Here is a 16,421-nt window from a genome sequence, read left to right as displayed (position 1 = left end):
CTCAGCGGCAAAGCGCCTGCCTGGCAAGCGCAAGGTCGTGAGTTCGGTTCCCGGTACCGGAGAAAAACCAAAAAAAAAAAAAAAAAAAAAACCAAAAACAAAACAAAAACGTATTCGTGAATATGAATTCACTTGCTGATTTGGGAGACTCAATTTGCAAACGGGACTAATAATTCCTTCCTGTCACTTCTGTCCAGTTGCAGTAGCAAAGTGAATGAAATTAAGTAGTGTAAATGTTCCAGGGCAAGGCAAACCGGTCTCTAGGTCAATGTTTATTCAACCCATAACAATTCCTCTTCCAGTCCTACTCTTTGCAAAAATTTCCCGTCAGCCTCACCAACTCCCCCACACTGGCAGGTGCTCCCCGGAACTAGGGAAGGGGCACATCCTGCTCCTCGCAAGCTGAGGGAAAATGGGGTGGGAAAACTGAAAATGTGTAGGGATAAGGAGACGTATCAGAAAAAAGCAAGGAGATGGAAAGTGTGGAGAACAGAGGTGCAGAGTAAAAGATACAGATGGGGACTTAGATGCGGGGGTGCACTACGAGAGGTGCGGGAGTCGGCGGAAGTACAGAGCGCAGGAAGAAAGGGATCCCGCTGGAAGGAGTGGGGATCGCCTCCGTGGAGAGGCTTGCGGGTGGCTCGGGTGGAGTTTCCAAGCTGGCAGCAGTTGCCTCTCCCGGCAGCGCCCGGAGGGAGGCTGGGGACCGAGCCGCCAGCCGGCGAACCATGCACCCAGTGGGGGTTGGGGGAATCCGCGGCCTGGGATTGGCCATCGCTCTGCCGGCCGTGACGCGCGGCGGGCTGGCCCCTTTGTGACGTCACAATCAGCTGTTTGAACGTTCCAATTTGTGCGGTGAGCTCCGCAGCTGCGGCCGCACAGACTCCAAGCCCCGCGGGCGTGCGCAGCAGCTCCAAGCATCCCGCCGCCTCCCCGCCCGGCTCCCGCGATGCAGCCCGGCCTGTGAGCAGCCGGCCACCCGGGGACGCCCCGCGCACAACTACCTCAGCGCCACCCCCGCCCTCCGCACCCCTCCGCCCGCCGCACCGCTCCGCCTGCAGGTGAGTCCGGACCAGTTTGGGCCGGGGGCTTGAGAGGGGCGGCGGGACACGCCCTGCGCCCCCACTGTCGGGGCCTTTGTCTGTATCCGCCGGCGACCGCTGGGACTGCGTTCCCTTTTCCCGATTGGTTGCCGCTCGCCGGTTGAGCTTGACGTTGCCCTATTTGCATATGACATTGAGACGTCACCAAGGCCAGCACCGCCCCTCAGGCTTGGGTCGCTTGTCCTCCGGTGACCTGGTGGGCGCTGTGTCAGGCTGGGCCAAGAGTGAGAGACGCTGGACGGCAAGCACAGTTTGAGGGACCTTGGTGGATTTTAGGCTCATCTAGGGGCTGGGGTCCGGCCTCCGTTTCCCTGCTTTCTTCTTGAGACCAGAGAGAGTGGCCCACAGCCCAGCTAGGTCTAGGTTGAGGAGGTTGTCAGTGGATCAAGGTGGCCTCAGACTCCAGGTCTTTGGGGCAGCACCAGATGGTGGCGGAATCCCCTCTCTATATCCAAGCTCCGCCCTCCAGGGACTAACATAATAACATCCTTCTAATCCCTGTCCTGTGTGCAGAGCCTTAGTTGATATCACACCCAGGTTCCAAATGAGGAGGCCTTAGACTCCATTTCATGGAAGGGGAAACTGAGGCCCAGAGAGGGGAAGTAGCTTACCTGAGGTCACACAGCCAATTAGAGTCAAGTTACAGATGGCTCTTTGGCTGTGGGCATATACATACTAGGCACTCTCTAAGTAACAAGCTACACACCCTTTTTCCACTGGGGACCCTTCCTTGAACTCAGTGCAATCTCAATTTGACAGGGCTCTTAGGTCTATGGAGACTGGGCCCTCTTTGGTGGCTCTGACCCCCTCTGTCCTCACTCTACCTTGGAGCCCCATAAAATCAATGCTTTCCAGCTGTTTTGACCATAGAAATGTGAGTCACTGGCAGGTTGGTTATGGTAGAGGATGACGTGAAGGTTTACTCTATTGGCCCTTGTTATCTTCCCAACCCCCAGACTTGTCACCTAGGAGGGATGTGACCTGGGCTAGTGCTGGAAACTGCAGAGGTTGTGCTGCCCTCTTTCTCTGTTTAGAGAGAGTTAGGAGGGGCTGGGGATTTAGCTCAGCGGCAAAAGCGCCTGCCTGGCAAGCGCAAGGTCATGAGTTCGGTTCCCGGTACCAGAAAAAAAAAAAAAAATAGAGTTAGGAGAAGGGGACAGAGGAGAGTTTCTGATTTTCCAAGTGGATGGGCCTGCAGGCTGGACCTGAAGCCCCATCTCTGCCTAGAGTTTGCTCAAGGAGGGGCTGGGCTAGGGATGGCTTAGGGCGTGAGTGTTATTCTGGGCACAGCTGCTGTAGTTATTAAAGGGGATGATTCTTTCTGGAGCAGAGCTGGGAATCTGAGAACCAGGAAGCTGCAGGGGTGGGAAAGAAAATCCAAGAGGCTTTCTCAGTGGTTAAGAGAGGGGGCAGGCACTGGCTGGCTGGTGCTGCTGTCACTCCTGGCTGTCACTGACTTGTGTGACCTAGGGCAGGGAGCTTCTCATCTGAGCCTCCCTTACCTTAATCTGTCTGTAACTGAGGAGGTTCAGTGCAGGATCTGGTACACAGTGGGTGCTCTGGTGAATGCATGATGAATCTTAATGCCAGCAACCCCAGCCTTTTCTGTGGCTGGGTAGAGGGCCAGTGAGTGGATCAAGGTCCCTATCTCACCTCCCTGCCCCCTGTGCCTTATTATATTCCTGGAGATTATCTGTTGAGGCTTTCCTGACTATGTACACTGTGAACTGGGTTCAGTGACCTAATGCTTGGCCTACCTACCACTAGCTGTGTGTTTTGGGATCGATTTATGTTTTCTTTTTCTGAATCTCAGATTGCAAAATGGCCTGGGAACAGATCTAGCCACAATTTTAGTGTGTCCATTCCGAGAGCAGGCAGCCTCCTTCCTTATTTTCACCGAGGGAAGGATTTGCCAAACACTTAGGTCCTGCTCCCACCCTCAGTGTTTCTCCTTAATGGCTCCTGGGATCTGACAACTGTGTCCCTCCATCATCACCTCCCACTAACCTGCTGTTTCATTGGTACCAAGCAACTTGATCTTCTTCCTCCTAGCCAGGGATGCTGCCCTTGAGCAGGAGCCTGGGAAAAGGAGCTTAGGGTGGAGAGGGCTGTGGGATAGGGTATTCATACCTCATCCGACAGAACACCTGAGGCCTGCTCAGTCACATGGTGAATTTGTAGCAGTTCTGTTGGGTTTCCACTACCCTGTGCTTTTTAAACCCCATGGACTCCTTAGTATCTGGGAACAAAGACCACTATTTGGGAAATCATGATGAAAAACAAAGTCCTTCTTCCCAGAAAAATACACAAGGATCATGGTCTCTGGTCACCAAGTTAAAGATCCCTAGTTTGGGCAGTCACCCACCAAAGGCAGTAAACCATAGAGATTATGGATAGTGCCTCTGGAATCTCACTGCTTTGGTTCAAATCCCACCTTTATCTTTTCTAGCTTTGTGACTTTGGGCAAGTTACCTTACCTCTCTGAGCCTCACCTTTTCTTTCTTTTCTTCACCTGTAAAAGAGAGATAGTAATCATGCCCACTCTCTGTATTTAAGGATGGGATGAAGTAATATAGGTGAAGTTGCTTAGTGCCTGGCACTTGAGTATTATTTTATTATGATCATAATAAATAATCACAGTATGGAAAATTTATTTCCTGCCTAGAGAACTCAAGGTCCATCTTGGATGCTAGATCCTCTGGAGACCTTCCCTGACAGAAGACCTTCCTTTGGTGCCCCTAAATGGAGTACCTTGGACTGGGAATGTAGCTTCAGCAGCACAGCGCCTGCCTGGCAAGCACCAGGTCCTGAGTTCGATTCCCAGTACCAAAAAAAAAAAAAAAGAGTACCTTGTAATAACTAATTTATTAAGTTTATTGAGTACTTGTTTTGTGCCCAGAGACGGGTCTATATACTTTATAAGTGTTTATCCCATTTAGTTCTTGGTAGAGCCTAGAGGAGGATACAAATATAATCTCATTTAATTTGTGTGTGTGTATGTGTGTGTTGCAAAGCACCTACTCTACCACTGAGCAATATCCCTGGGCCCAGCTCATTTAATTCTCATAAAGCCTCAGAGAACTGTACTATTACTATTGTCATTTGGCAGATGAGAAAACTAAGGCACCAGGAAGTGACTTGTAAGTTCATACAGAAGACAGAAAAGCTTGTATACGAATGCCGAGAACTCACCGCAGAAGCTTTACCACACATCCCAACTGTACACTTATCACTGTTCTGGGGGTTACGGGTGATGTCCTCTGCCGTGTCCCCGTTCAAGAGGGAGAGCGGACTTGTTAGTGGTTCTGACTCTTCTCTGATTCCCAGGTTTTTGCACTGCCATAGAGCGCCCCCGTGAGGCCGCTTCCCTGCCCCACCATGTTCCAGCGCCTCACCAGCCTCTTCTTCAGCACCCCTTCGCCCGCTGAAGACCCCGACTGCCCCCGTGCCTTCGTCTCCGAGGAAGATGAAGTGGATGGCTGGCTCATCATTGACCTGCCGGGTGAGGCCTGAGTTAGGGCCAGGACTGCCTCCTGGGCCTGTGGAGTCACCATCAGGACAGACGGCCCAGCAGTGGAAGGGAGCTGCTAGGGATTGGGGAGTTCCCCCAAACCTATCAGGCACCTGGGGCTGCAGTTGTGACACCAGGGGTGGGGTAACGTGAGCCCTTCCCCTGCAATCCTAGGCCATCTGCTGGCGACAAGGTGTTGGGGCCCACACTTCAGGTCCTGGATCTAGGGCAGCAAGGAGACGCGGAGTGGGGGTGCTGTGTGCGCGCGGCAGGCAGGGCTGCGGGTCTAACTAACGTTGCCCTTTCTCTCCCCACCCTCTGTGTCCGGTGTGTGTGTGTGTGTGTGTGTGTGTGTGTGCGCGCGCGTGTGCGTGCGTACACGTGTGCTCCTCCGCCCGCTCCGCATGGCTCCCCCTCCCACGCTGCGTAGACAGCTACGCGGCTCCCCCCAGCCCCGGGGCCGCCCCTGCCCCCGCGGGCCGCCCTCCGCCCGCGCCCTCCTTGATGGACGAGAGCTGGTTTGTTACCCCTCCCGCCTGTTTTACCGCAGAGGGGCCCGGCCTCGGGCCTGCCCGCCTCCAGAGCAGCCCCCTGGAGGACCTCCTCATCGAGCACCCCAGTATGTCCGTTTACGTCACCGGCAGCACCATAGTGCTAGAGCCTGTGCCGCCTTCCCCGCACCCAGACGCTGCCCTGCCTGACACCGACCTCAGTGACGGGTGAGCGGGCCGAGGGCTGACTTGAAGGCTGGGTCCGGATCGCGAGGCCGTGGGAGTGCTGCCGGAGAGGCGGCTGGGGCTCGGAGGGGCGTGTCCTCCGGACGGGGCGGGGCCTGTGGCCGGCCTTTTGGAGGAGAGAGGCGTGGCCTCGCGGTTGGGGCGGGGCAGGAGCATGCATTTGGGAGGCTTGGACTGGACTTGGAGGCCGCCTGCAGCGCGGGGAGGGAGCTGCGGAAGCGGACAAGTGGACAAGAGGTGGGGCCTGGGGCCGAGCCTCCTCCTAGGAAAGGTTTACAGTCCCCGGGCTAGAACCGAGGGGGGTGTCTCGAGGTTGCCTTGGGGGAAGGGCCTCAGGCGCCCTACTCGGCAGAGATGGCTATGAGCCGAGGCAAGGTCGTGGAAGACAGGAAAGGAAATCCCAGTGTCCCCGTGTTGTGCCCCTCCTTGACCAACACCCCTCCCCCATCGTTACAGAGAGTTGGCACCCGCCCGCCTCGAGCCCCGGGCCCTGCACCACGCCGCCGCTCCCCTGCCGGCGCGAGCAGTGCTGCTGGAGAAGGCGGGCCAGACGCGGCGACTGCAGCGGGCCCGACAGCGGGCTGAGCGCCATGCGCTGAGCGCCAAGGTAGTGCAGCGGCAGAACCGCGCCCGCGAGAGCCGTCCACGCCGGCCCAAGCACCAGGGCAGCTTTGTCTATCAGCCGTGCCAGCGCCAGTTCAACTACTGAGTGTCGGACAGCCGCACCATCAACCTGTCGTCTCTCTCAGTTCCCGTCTGTCCCCTGTGCAGCGGCCAGTGTGCTGTTTGAGGGGCTGCCAGTCGCCTGGGACTGGATACCACACCCTCCCTCATCCTTAAGAGTATGAGGTGGAGTGATGGCCCTTCCTTGCCTCCCTCGATTTCCCCATCTTTGATCATCTAAACCCACCTCTGCCACCTTCAGGCTCTCTCCTCCTCCCGCACAGCATTAATCCTCCATCCTTTCCACTACTGGTACTCCATCTTCCTTCTCTGGCCCCAGCCCTGTCTCTCACCTTTGCCTTGGCCCACGCTTCTTTTCTGAGAGCCTCTTCCACGCTGACTTGGCTCATTCCTCACCTGCAACTTGCACCTTACAGGACTCATTCTTTCCTGTGTTTGGCATTACACTCCTGTCTCCTTATTGTTTGTTCCCAGTAGTTTCCTCCCAAATGCAAAAAGGGAGGGGACCCTGAGCCCACTCAGACCAGGGAAAACCTGTGCTACCCCTGTCACTCTCCTCGCCCTTCAGAAGTCTGGCTCAGTCTTACTTTTATCTCTCTCTTTTCTCTGCCTAGGGGGCGGGGCTCCTTTAGAGGCTGCTTTTAGGCCTGGAAAGGTAAAGTATGTGAAAGAGGATAGTGAGATGTGAGTTGGAAGGAGAAGGTGAAGGGAGTCGAGGGAATGAGGCATTCCACTGGAGATGCAGACAGGATGGATTAGGAAACTGTAGGGAGCAGGGCATTATGGGAGCTGGCACTGTGCTTGCTCAGAAGGCAAGTCCTGCTCTCAGGCTGGAGCCTGGAGTCTGCTGCCCGCTTCCCTTTCCTATAATCCTATTCCCATGTCTTTTCCTGAAATTACCTACCCTGCTGCAGGCTCCCAAGTCTGAAGGGCTTTAGTACTTTGCTACCTACCTTGACGTGCCACTCCAGGAGCAGAAGCTGGGAAAGGCTCTGCCATCCAGACCAAGAGTTCACGTGCCCAAGGTGCTAGAACTAGGCTAGGAGAGATACAGGCCAGAGGGCTTTTGGGGTAGGGAAAGGGCACACACCCCAAGGTAAGAATGCAGCAGAATGGTGCTGAAGAGGATAAGCTGTGGTGTGAAGCCATATCAAGACTGACAGCTCAGCTTGTCCTTGGCCTTTTCTTTCACACCCTGCTTAGTATGGCTAACAAACACTCTTGGGTAGGAGGCCAGGAGCCCCACTGTTCCGTTCCCCAAAAATCCCTACGAGGGTTCAGGACCTTCAAGGGTCTCACTTTCTCTCATAGGGCTCTTCCTTTCTAGGCTTCTGGGGAGAAATGGGTGCCTGTGAACTCCTCCCCTTTTCCTTTAGTAAGTATCTAAAGCAAGGAACCTGAATCCTTGGGTGAGCAACTAGGGACAGGGAAGGCTGACTTCCCCCTTCTTGTGGTCTGACTGATTTTTGGGCTCAGACACCAGCAACAGCCTCTTGGGATGCCCTGAATTGCTTCCCATTCTCTTTCTAGCTGTCTTTTTCTAGCAGTGTGCTTTCTTCCTTGAAATTTTTAAGATTTCTTGTTACATACTAACAGGTCTTCCCTTTCACCCCAATTTTAGGTTTCCAGGCCTCACAGCCAAGCTGGGGTTGGAAAAAACTGCATTTCTATTAGGGCAAAGGTAGCTGCCCTCCCTGGCTGTATAGTCCCTGGCCTCATGGCACTTGGGAAGGGAGGGGGAATCCCCACAGCTTCTGGGGTAGGGGTAGAAGCAGCCCTTCTGTGGTCTCCTATCCCAAGGAATAAGCCAAATTGACATTATAAGCAAAGTCTCCCATGCTAGTTTACTAGAACCCTAGTAACTGAAAACCTTGCTCCTCTCCCCAAGTTCTGTAGTTATAACCTGTATACTTTTATTCTTCCAGCTACCCCTTGATTACATCACAGCCAGCTTAGGGCCTTTAGCACTTCCAACAGCTAGAATGAACCCAACCCTTCTTGCTACTTCTCATTACCAGCCAGGGCCGATGCTAGTCCTGGGCAGTGCCCACGATCCTGCTGGTAGAAGACTGATAGGGCATTTTGGCTCAAATTTCTAAAGGCCCTGCGCCTTATCTATTTCTGGAGGTTCCTATAGTTTTAGAACCCCCCAGTCTCTCACTTGGCTAATCAATTGCAAGGTTCATATTTTTTGTACTTTCCTATAAATTCTGTAGCATTTGAGTGTGGCAATATTTTAATTGTGTATAGATTTCTAAGAACCAACACTACTCAGTCTCCTGCTAGTCTGACTCCTGAAGCATCAGACCTTGTCATACTATATTGACTGTGTATGTGCCTTTCACCTTGAGCATGCTTCAGGATTTTTTTTTAAACCACAGAACTTGAATAAATGAGGGAACCAGAATTCACAAAGTCCTATGCAACCTTAGACAGGAGGGCACCAGAGTCTGTATTAACTGATGTTTTCAGAGACCCTGGAGAAGTCTATACCAGTGTTTGAGTATTAATGTCATTACTACCAGCACTTTGCCAAAACTAAGGATGTTAGACAGACCTGTTTCTTTTATATCAGATAGTGACTTCCAGTTTTTCCCAGTAAATCTTGAGTTGTTCCCTCAAGCTGGGTGTCACTAACCTTTGCCAGAATAGTGCTAGAGGGTACTGTGTGTATGAGTGTAGTCTGGTGCTGTTATGGAATATGCCTGCTCCCCAGCCCCCTGCCTGGAACCCTAGGATCAACTTGCTGTGACCCATAATGTCTTAGGTGCAACAAGGAACCCACCGGAGCTCTTGGACGCCTCCCCCAGATTCATGTAGCTTTGTGTGAGGGGACTGAATGCAGACACAACGTAGCCCACTTCTAATACCCTCCCTCTTACCTTGCCACCTAGTTCGAAATAGAACCAACAAGTTGAGTGCATCCCTGTTGGGGGTTTTGTGTTGAGACTGGCTGAAATGAAGAGACTTTGGCTGACCACGTGATGATGGGCTGACAGACTCAAGGACACAACCACCTCAACCTGGTCATGTGGCATGCCTGCGTATGTGTGTAACAGGATTCTGATTAGATTGCAATGTTATTCCTTTATGGGAGAAAAAATTAATATAAACAAATAAAAATCTATTTAAAGCACATTATGTTTTGTGCCTAAGTTGAGCTAAACTATCAAAAGCAATCTAATCTCAAGCACTGTCAAGACAACATTATTATTAAGCTGGCTTTGATTCTGGTGTGCGTCAGGTAAACTTGCTGGGAACACAGTGTGACTCAGTAAAATATTTTTAATGGACGCTTATAATGTAAGATGCATAGGAAGACATGTAAAATGTAGAGGAGAATAACGGCATAACAGAGTCACGGACTCATTGTTTTGGTCTCAGGCCCTGGGTTCTGGCGAGGGGAACAGCCACTAGAGGGGAAGGAATGAAGTTTAAGTCCAGCCCTATGAGACAAAGCAGAAGGCTTAGGCCCAATCGAAGACAAGGACAGTGCCTCAAATTATTATTATTATTATTATTTTGAGACAGAGTCTTGCTATGTAGTGTAGGCTGGCCTTGAACTTGCTATGTAGCCCAGGCTGGCTTTCAACTCATGGTAATCCTCCTGCCTCAGCCTCCTGAGTACTGAGATTAGAAATTTGCACCAAATTTTTTTTGATCCAAATATAGAAAGCAGTGAACAAGGGCTAGTTTTTTCAAAGCCAATGAGCTGAGTGAGCAAGTATATGCATTTTCTTCAATCTGGCAGGAGGCATTGCTGGTGTGCAATGTGTCTAATTCACAAGGCTATGTCCACTCATTTATTGTTGAAAGAGCTTGCTCACCCAATAGTCCTTTACCAATAACATACCTTTATGTTCTATGACAATGACATTTATTTAACATACTCAGTATTTCACATTGTACAAACCCTTAGATTCTCTTTATTCACTGGTCCATTTCTACAACAAATACATCCAAAACACTATATAATAAAATTATTTACAACATTTTCAAATGACAAGATTGCTTTTGCCCCTGCTACTGCTATTCACACACAGTACTTCCACAGCACAATACCTCATTAGAAGATCTAAAAATGTTCACCCTGTACTCTAGGCTGCTTAGGAAATTTGAAAACTAGTAACATTTATAATGGCATTAGCTCCTCTCAATACATGGCAACGTTTTAGAAACCTTGAACTTCATCTTGCAATACCAAAAGGGCTCCACAACCCTGCTTTCCCCATTGCACTTTACAAAATAGGTTGCAGGGACTAGGAAAAGGGCCACATTATTAAAATGACTGTACAGAAATAGATTTTAAAAAGTCACAGCTCAAAATTGCTCTTTGTAAAATTCACACACATTTACAAGTATCAAATTGTTTTCCAGCTTGTTTACTTGGATTTTCTTCGCTTGGATTGCACGGCACTGGTTATGTCTGTTGGGAGGAAAGGAAGGACATGTTCAGCTGAAGCAACTCTTTACTGCACTGCAGTCTACATCAACCAAGGCCCTACCACGGTCTGCATCAGACTAACGGGCTGTCAGTGTGGAGTCCCAAGCTTTGCTGACTGATTTATGTGGGAACACAGTGTGGGCTTACTAGGGCTTGACAACTGGGGAAATGTGACACAGGAGGTGGAAGATGAAACATACATCAGACTAGGAAAAGAAGCAGAATGGGGCAGAGAGCCTTGCTAACTAGGTAATTAACCCCAGTCTCCCTCAGCGTTCCCATCCCTCAGTAAAGTATGGATAGGCTGGCTATGGTAGTACCTACCTGTACTCTTAGGGCTTTGGGAGGCTGAGGCAGGAGATTGAAAGTTTTTTTTTTTTCTTTTTTTGGTTTTTTTCCGGTACCGGGAATCGAACTCACGACCTTGTGCTTGCCAGGCAGGCACTGTGCCGCTGGAAAAATCCCTAGCCCCAGGAGATTGCAAGTTTGAGTATGACATGGGCAACTTAGTGAGACTCTGTTTCAAAAAAATAAATAAAAAGGGCTGAGGCTGCAGCTTAGCATGAAGGCCCTGAGTTTAGTCTTTTGTATTAAAAACAAAAGTGTGGATGAACTGACAGTGATTTGGGTATATCTGTGAGTGATGTCACAAGATAGTGAGTAAACTGTACCAGAAAAGTAGCCTTTGGACTCCTTTTGGAGCCAATCCATTGTTTTGGAGTAAGGAACTCTGTGCCACACTACAGTTAAAGTCTCTAAACAACATGACCAAGGACCTTGGTCATCAGTATCTACTGTAGCCCAGGTGTATCAAGGCTATAGACACATATGCAGAGGGAATTTAGAAAACGCAACAGCCTTCTCTGAGCCCAGGTGAGATTCTGGGCTATATAAAAGGGGAACTGTGATTTTATACATAGGGTAACAGTGACATAAAAGCAAATGACTGTGCTTTAATTTCTTTCATTTCTCTTGTAATGTGTTTTATTTCTTGTGGTTCTGAGGACTGAACTGAGGGTCTTGTACATCTAGGCAAGTACTCTACCAATGAGGTACAGCCTCAGCCTTTTGTATTTTTATTTTTAATTTCTGAGACAGTGTCTTGCTAAATTGCGCAGGCTGGCTTCAAATTTATAATCCTCTTGCCTCAGCCTCCTGAGTAGCTAGGATAACAGGTATGAGCCACCATGTCTATCATTAAAATGTCCCAAATTAACTTAATCAGATCCCAATTTAAACCAGGTTTCTGCAAAATGTCCACATAAATTTATTCTACAGCACAGTACAATCAATAGCTTGAAACTCTCCAAATGTGAAAAAAATTTTAAAATCATTAATTGTACTGACTTTAAAGTCATTTATTTTTTATGCTTCTTAGTAGATATTCTGGTTTTAAGATAAAAATAATATTTTAAAATATTTCTCATCAAGGAAAAAATGCCTCTAACACAATATAAAAGATGAATCAAATTCATTCATTTCTATACACTGGGCAGAATTTGCTGGTACTACATGTTAGGTTCAATGTTCTAAGTAATTTTCTCATTCTTTGGATCGTATTTTGAGAACTCAGGTTCCCATAAACATGTAGATTCAGCCAGGTGTGGTGATGTACACCTGTAATCCCAGCTACTGGGAAGGCTGATGCAAGAGGACTGCAAGTTTGAGACCCTCCTAGGAAACTTAGGAAGACCTTATCTTAAAATAAAAAGAGTTGGGGATATAATTCAGTAGGTTTTTTTGTTTGTTTGCTTGGGTTTTTTTTGAGACAGGGTCTCGCTATGCAGTTCAGGCTGGCCTTGAGCTCACTCTGTAGCCCAGGCTGGTCTTGAACTCACGATGATCCTCCTGCCTCAGCCTCCTGAGTGCTGGGATTGCAGGTGTACACCACCACACCTGGTGCTTAATTCAGTTTGTTTTTTTTTTTTTCCGGTACTGGGAATCAAACTCACGATGTTGCGCTTGCCAGGAAGGCACTGTGCTGCTGAGCTAAATCCCCAGCCCCTCAGTTCAGTTTTAACAGTGCCCCTCGATGTGATCTCCAGCACTGTGAAAAAGCAAAAAAAAAAAAAAAAAAGGAAGGGGGATGCTCTCTTAGCTACAGTGATTGCAAGGAATGTGGCCCAGACAACTTTCACAGAGGTGACCAATACAGTATTTTCAGTCGTCAGTTGTTGAACACTTCTTTATGTATATCTTACTTGGTAGGTCACAGTGCTTGTGCCATGTGGGAGAATCAGTCTCTAATTTACTCATCAGTCTTATTATTAGAGGATAGTTAATCTGGCAGGATGTCAATAATGGTGTAATTTAGTTTAATTCTAAGTGAGAGTCTCAGCTCCTGGAACTCCTTATAATCAACTCTTTATGTTCAAATTTCAATTATGTTTAATTTTCCTTGCATCAAACTTGTCATTTGCAGAAAAGTACACAGAGTTTTGTCTTAACACTATTTATCTTTAGAAAATATCTACTAATTAGGTCAACTTTAGAAGATTCTCCCTTGTCATGACAGGAAGGACAAAGAAATGTATATGTGAAACATACATATGGCTAGGAAAAGGGCTGGATAAGAGCAGCTGGATAAGCAGTGTCAGGATCTCCTTCGTGCTCTGACCTGTTGTTCATCACTGCACCAAAGTACCCAGCGAAATGGCACGCTGCCTAAGGGTAAAGGACGAGTCAATGAGTGGGGCCATGAGGAAACATGTAAATGGTGCCAGAAACTGCAAAAAGCAAATAAAAAAACAAAGTCTGGATACTGATAGTTGTGTTGAAGGATGTACTTTTATACTTCCATGAAGAAAAAAAATTTTTGATTAATTTTTGAAATTTCTGTTACAACCCTGAATAAATGGAACTCATATAAGTCAGATGGCAACGTCACTTTCCCTGTCTTTATAAGTCTGCCTGAAAAGATTAGGTTTTTATTTGAGACAGGGTCTCACTATGCAGGCTGGTCTTGAACTCACTTTGTAGCCCAGGTGGGTCTCGAATTCACAACGATACTCCTGCCTCAGCCTCCCAAGTACTGGGATTACAGCAGTGGGCCACCATACCCTGCTCGAGGCAAACTTTTTTAAGGTAAGGGATTTTAGGGGAGTGATGGAGTGGCTAACAATATAGTTAAGGTGTGTAAGGCTGCATGTGATGGAGCATACTTGTAATCCGGGCACCCTGGAGGCTGAGGCAGGAGGATCACTGAGAGTTCAAGGCCAGCTTGGGCTACACAGTGAGTTCAAAACAGCCTTAAACATTGAGACCCTGTCTCAAAAAACCAAAAAGTCTGGGTGTGCATCAGATATTAATCATCACTTTTCCTACAGGCTATCTGGCCTACCTGAATAATCCCACTCCCAATCCTCCCACCGTCAATACTATGCTGCACAAACACACATGAACATTTTTTCAGTTTAAGGATTAGTGCCTTCACAAATACCAAAACAGTTCAGTATTTGGTGGTGTAAATCAGGTTATTTACACTAATGTTTTAAAACCAACTAGATGGTAAAGAACTAAAGTTTTTCAGGCTAATGACCCTACAGGTCACTAGAGAACATTCAAATTTGTAATTTGATAAAGGGATTTTTTTTCCCAGTCTAGTTGTCTCATTGTGACCTTAACCAAATCTGATCAAATCTACAGTACAAGGCTCTAAGCAATCCGATGGTAGCAACATTCCTTCAAAATTTACACAGTTGGTTTCTATATGATACCACAAGAGTGCAGTTTTAGGGAGTAACTGCTCAGGGTTTCACTCACAAGATGTATCTAGTTATGCTCATTTGTATTTCCACAATAATCCAGTGGTACCTTGGTTCACGAACTCAATTCTCTCCACAATTCTGGTAGAAAACCGAACTGGTTCCAAAGTGGTTATAGTCATTTCAGAAAGCCTGTCACACCCATGCCTTGAGACTTAGCAGCTCGCATAGAAGAAGCTGTCATATTTCTCAGGCTTTGTGATCTTTCATGGAGGGATGCTGAGTAAGTGTCTCTGAGGATGGCAGAGTTCTGTCCAGCCACAGGAGTAGCTCAGGTATACCTTTTCATACTAGCCCTCAGGCCCCAAGGCTGTCATTCTCTAACTTTCCCAGGGTAAATTATCTTTTAAATCACAAATGTGCACAATAGCTCTCTTGGATTTTAAATGTTAGAGTTTGTGGATTCAAATTAAAGAATAAATATGCATATTATTTGGCCTGCTGTGTTATATTCAAAATGTGAACCAGGTCATAAAGTAACTTACTATGACTGTATTTGAACCCATACCCAAAAACATCATAAAATATCAAACTGATATGTAGGTTTTTTTTTCTCCCCCAGTTTTTTTGAGACAGGGTCTCATTATGTAACCCAGGCTAGCCTTGAACCTACTTATGTAGCCCAGGCTGGCCTCAAACTCAAAGCAATCCTCCTGCTTCAGTCTCCCAAGTGCTAAGATTACAGGTGTGTGCCACTATACCCAGCCAAATTGGTATATGAAATGTATGTATCTCAGTCGGAGACATATGTAATGCTGGGTATCTAAAACATGAACTATTTTCCTGAAGAATGAGTACTTTTTAAAGTTTTGAGAGGAAAAAATGGTTGGTTCTTTTTGCACTTGTAAGATTTTGTCATACATGTACAAACAAAATTAAACATTCTGTGTTTTTTATGAAAAACTTGAAGGCTAAGAAATATTATGAACACTTTATAATAATAAGTGTTGGTAATTCTGTATTGTGGGGGAACCAGTGACATTAATCATGCTCCTGCTATGACAGCAGAGTCTGCTTTTGTTGTGCTGGCCATGGCTGGCTATTGCCAGATTGGAGCAGGTGGGATGGACAATCTCTGGGCAAGTCCAGGGAACCTGAATGGTTGATTGTTGACCAATGTAAGTGTAGAAGCCTATTCCTTATCTCCCAACCCCCTTCTAAAATAGGTTCAAGCTTTCCATCTTTACTTGGCTGGCAGTCTGCTGCATTGTGGCTCTAATATAAGTATCTCTTAACGGCCCAGCTGTTCCTTAGATTTTTCTGTTGCACTATAAATGACACCTTGAGATTCTGGGTTCAGGTCAAGGATCTAAAATATTTGGTGTGTGACATCTCTAAAAGTCAACATCTTTTTCCTGCATTATATTCTACAGTCTAGAAGACCTTCATCCATTGGGAAAGTGAGAGGCTACAAGAGTATGCAGAATTGAGGGGAAATGGGTTTTCCCTAGAACTCCATGCACCTTTTCTTTCATGTTCAAAATGCAATGCTTCAATATACTGCAAGCCATGCTTCCTTCCAAATAGGTTCTCACTTGGGAGATGATTCCCAAGGAGGAAGAAGAAAGTTGTTGGATTCATTTCTGTACTTAAATTGATGCTTACCTAAGAGGACTCTACTTGTGGCAAATACAGTATGCATGAAAAGGAAAGAAGGCCCCTCAACTTCACCCCCTCACTCTCCAGTAGGCCAGGGTATAGTCGTGTTGCTTTCTACACCTGTTTTACCTCTATATAACTTGTAGACATGTGGCTTACTCCCAGTGGCCTGTCTGTGGGATCATGACATTCCTGCCCAGAAAAATGAGCTCTTAGTAACAGCTGAGGCCTCAGATCAGTGTCCAGTGCCCAATGTTGGTGCACTAGAATTTGACATCCCAGTGGCACCTGATTGTTTCCTGACAGTCCTGCTGATATCAGGTACTTGATCAGGATCCCAGCTCTGGAATAAATTGAGCTACTCAAGTTATTGCATTCCTGTAAGGATGAAATGGCAGTCTTCTCATATCTGAGACTTTGGATGTCCTGTACGTTTTTCCAAGAATAGTCTATCCAACCCTTATAGCCTGGGTCAATCCCCTTTTATTCTTTTTTTTTTTTTTTTTTTGGTTTTTCTCCGGTACCGGGAACCGAACTCACGACCTTGCGCTTGCCAGGCAGGCGCTTTTGCCGCTGAGC

General features: G+C 47.6%; 3 protein-coding genes across 13 annotated transcripts in view; 1 reads left to right on the top strand and 2 right to left on the bottom strand.

Moving 5' to 3' along the window:
* Positions 1–5,796, bottom strand: part of LOC106148472 — a 7,515-nt gene extending 1,719 nt beyond the window's left edge. For 2 of the 4 annotated variants that reach the window (XM_013514092.1, XM_013514091.1), the window contains exon 1: positions 1,048–1,261. In XM_013514092.1, coding sequence (XP_013369546.1) covers positions 1,048–1,237 — 190 coding nt within the window. In that variant the 5' untranslated portion in view covers positions 1,238–1,261. Of the gene's footprint in view, positions 1–1,047; positions 1,262–3,580; positions 3,616–5,322 lie in introns of those variants that run through there. The other 2 variants (XR_001233941.1, XM_013514090.1) reach the window with 2 other exon arrangements.
* Positions 121–9,173, top strand: Tp53inp2 (tumor protein p53 inducible nuclear protein 2). 4 transcript variants are annotated; one of them, XM_005384824.2, is made up of 4 exons: positions 121–1,061; positions 4,431–4,605; positions 5,045–5,333; positions 5,808–9,173. In XM_005384824.2, the coding sequence occupies exons 2-4, from the start codon at positions 4,482–4,484 to the stop codon at positions 6,058–6,060; spliced, it is 666 nt and encodes a 221-aa protein (XP_005384881.1). In that variant the 5' UTR covers positions 121–1,061; positions 4,431–4,481; the 3' UTR covers positions 6,061–9,173. The 4 variants fall into 4 exon arrangements, with proteins under 4 accessions (XP_005384881.1, XP_005384883.1, XP_013369543.1 ...); XM_005384826.2 differs by having other exon boundaries at positions 123–1,061; positions 5,165–5,333; XM_013514089.1 differs by lacking the exon at positions 121–1,061 and adding an exon at positions 1,268–1,344.
* A 722-nt stretch (positions 9,174–9,895) lies between these two features.
* Ncoa6 (nuclear receptor coactivator 6) overlaps positions 9,896–16,421 on the bottom strand; it is a 74,982-nt gene continuing 68,456 nt past the window's right edge. For all 5 annotated transcript variants that reach the window (XM_005384823.1, XM_005384819.1, XM_005384820.1 and 2 more), the window contains one exon: positions 9,896–10,461. In XM_005384823.1, the coding sequence (XP_005384880.1) occupies positions 10,418–10,461 (44 nt within the window). In that variant the 3' untranslated portion in view covers positions 9,896–10,417. The remainder of the gene's footprint in view (positions 10,462–16,421) is intronic.

The sequence above is a fragment of the Chinchilla lanigera genome, unplaced genomic scaffold, assembly GCF_000276665.1.
Source record: "Chinchilla lanigera isolate Chin_1 unplaced genomic scaffold, ChiLan1.0 scaffold00021, whole genome shotgun sequence".
Lineage (NCBI taxonomy): Eukaryota > Metazoa > Chordata > Mammalia > Rodentia > Chinchillidae > Chinchilla > Chinchilla lanigera.
Note: the sequence above shows the minus strand (reverse complement) of the source record. Positions and strands in the feature narration are given on the sequence as shown.

Bases quoted from the DNA above. Each gene is read 5' to 3' on its own strand.
- Tp53inp2 (XM_005384824.2), top strand. From the start codon at position 4,482: ATGTTCCAGCGCCTCACCAGCCTCTTCTTCAGCACCCCTTCGCCCGCT. The intron at 4,606-5,044 runs GTGAGGCCTGAG...CACGCTGCGTAG, and splicing joins GCTCATCATTGACCTGCCGG to ACAGCTACGCGGCTCCCCCC. The intron at 5,334-5,807 runs GTGAGCGGGCCG...CCATCGTTACAG, and splicing joins GACACCGACCTCAGTGACGG to AGAGTTGGCACCCGCCCGCC.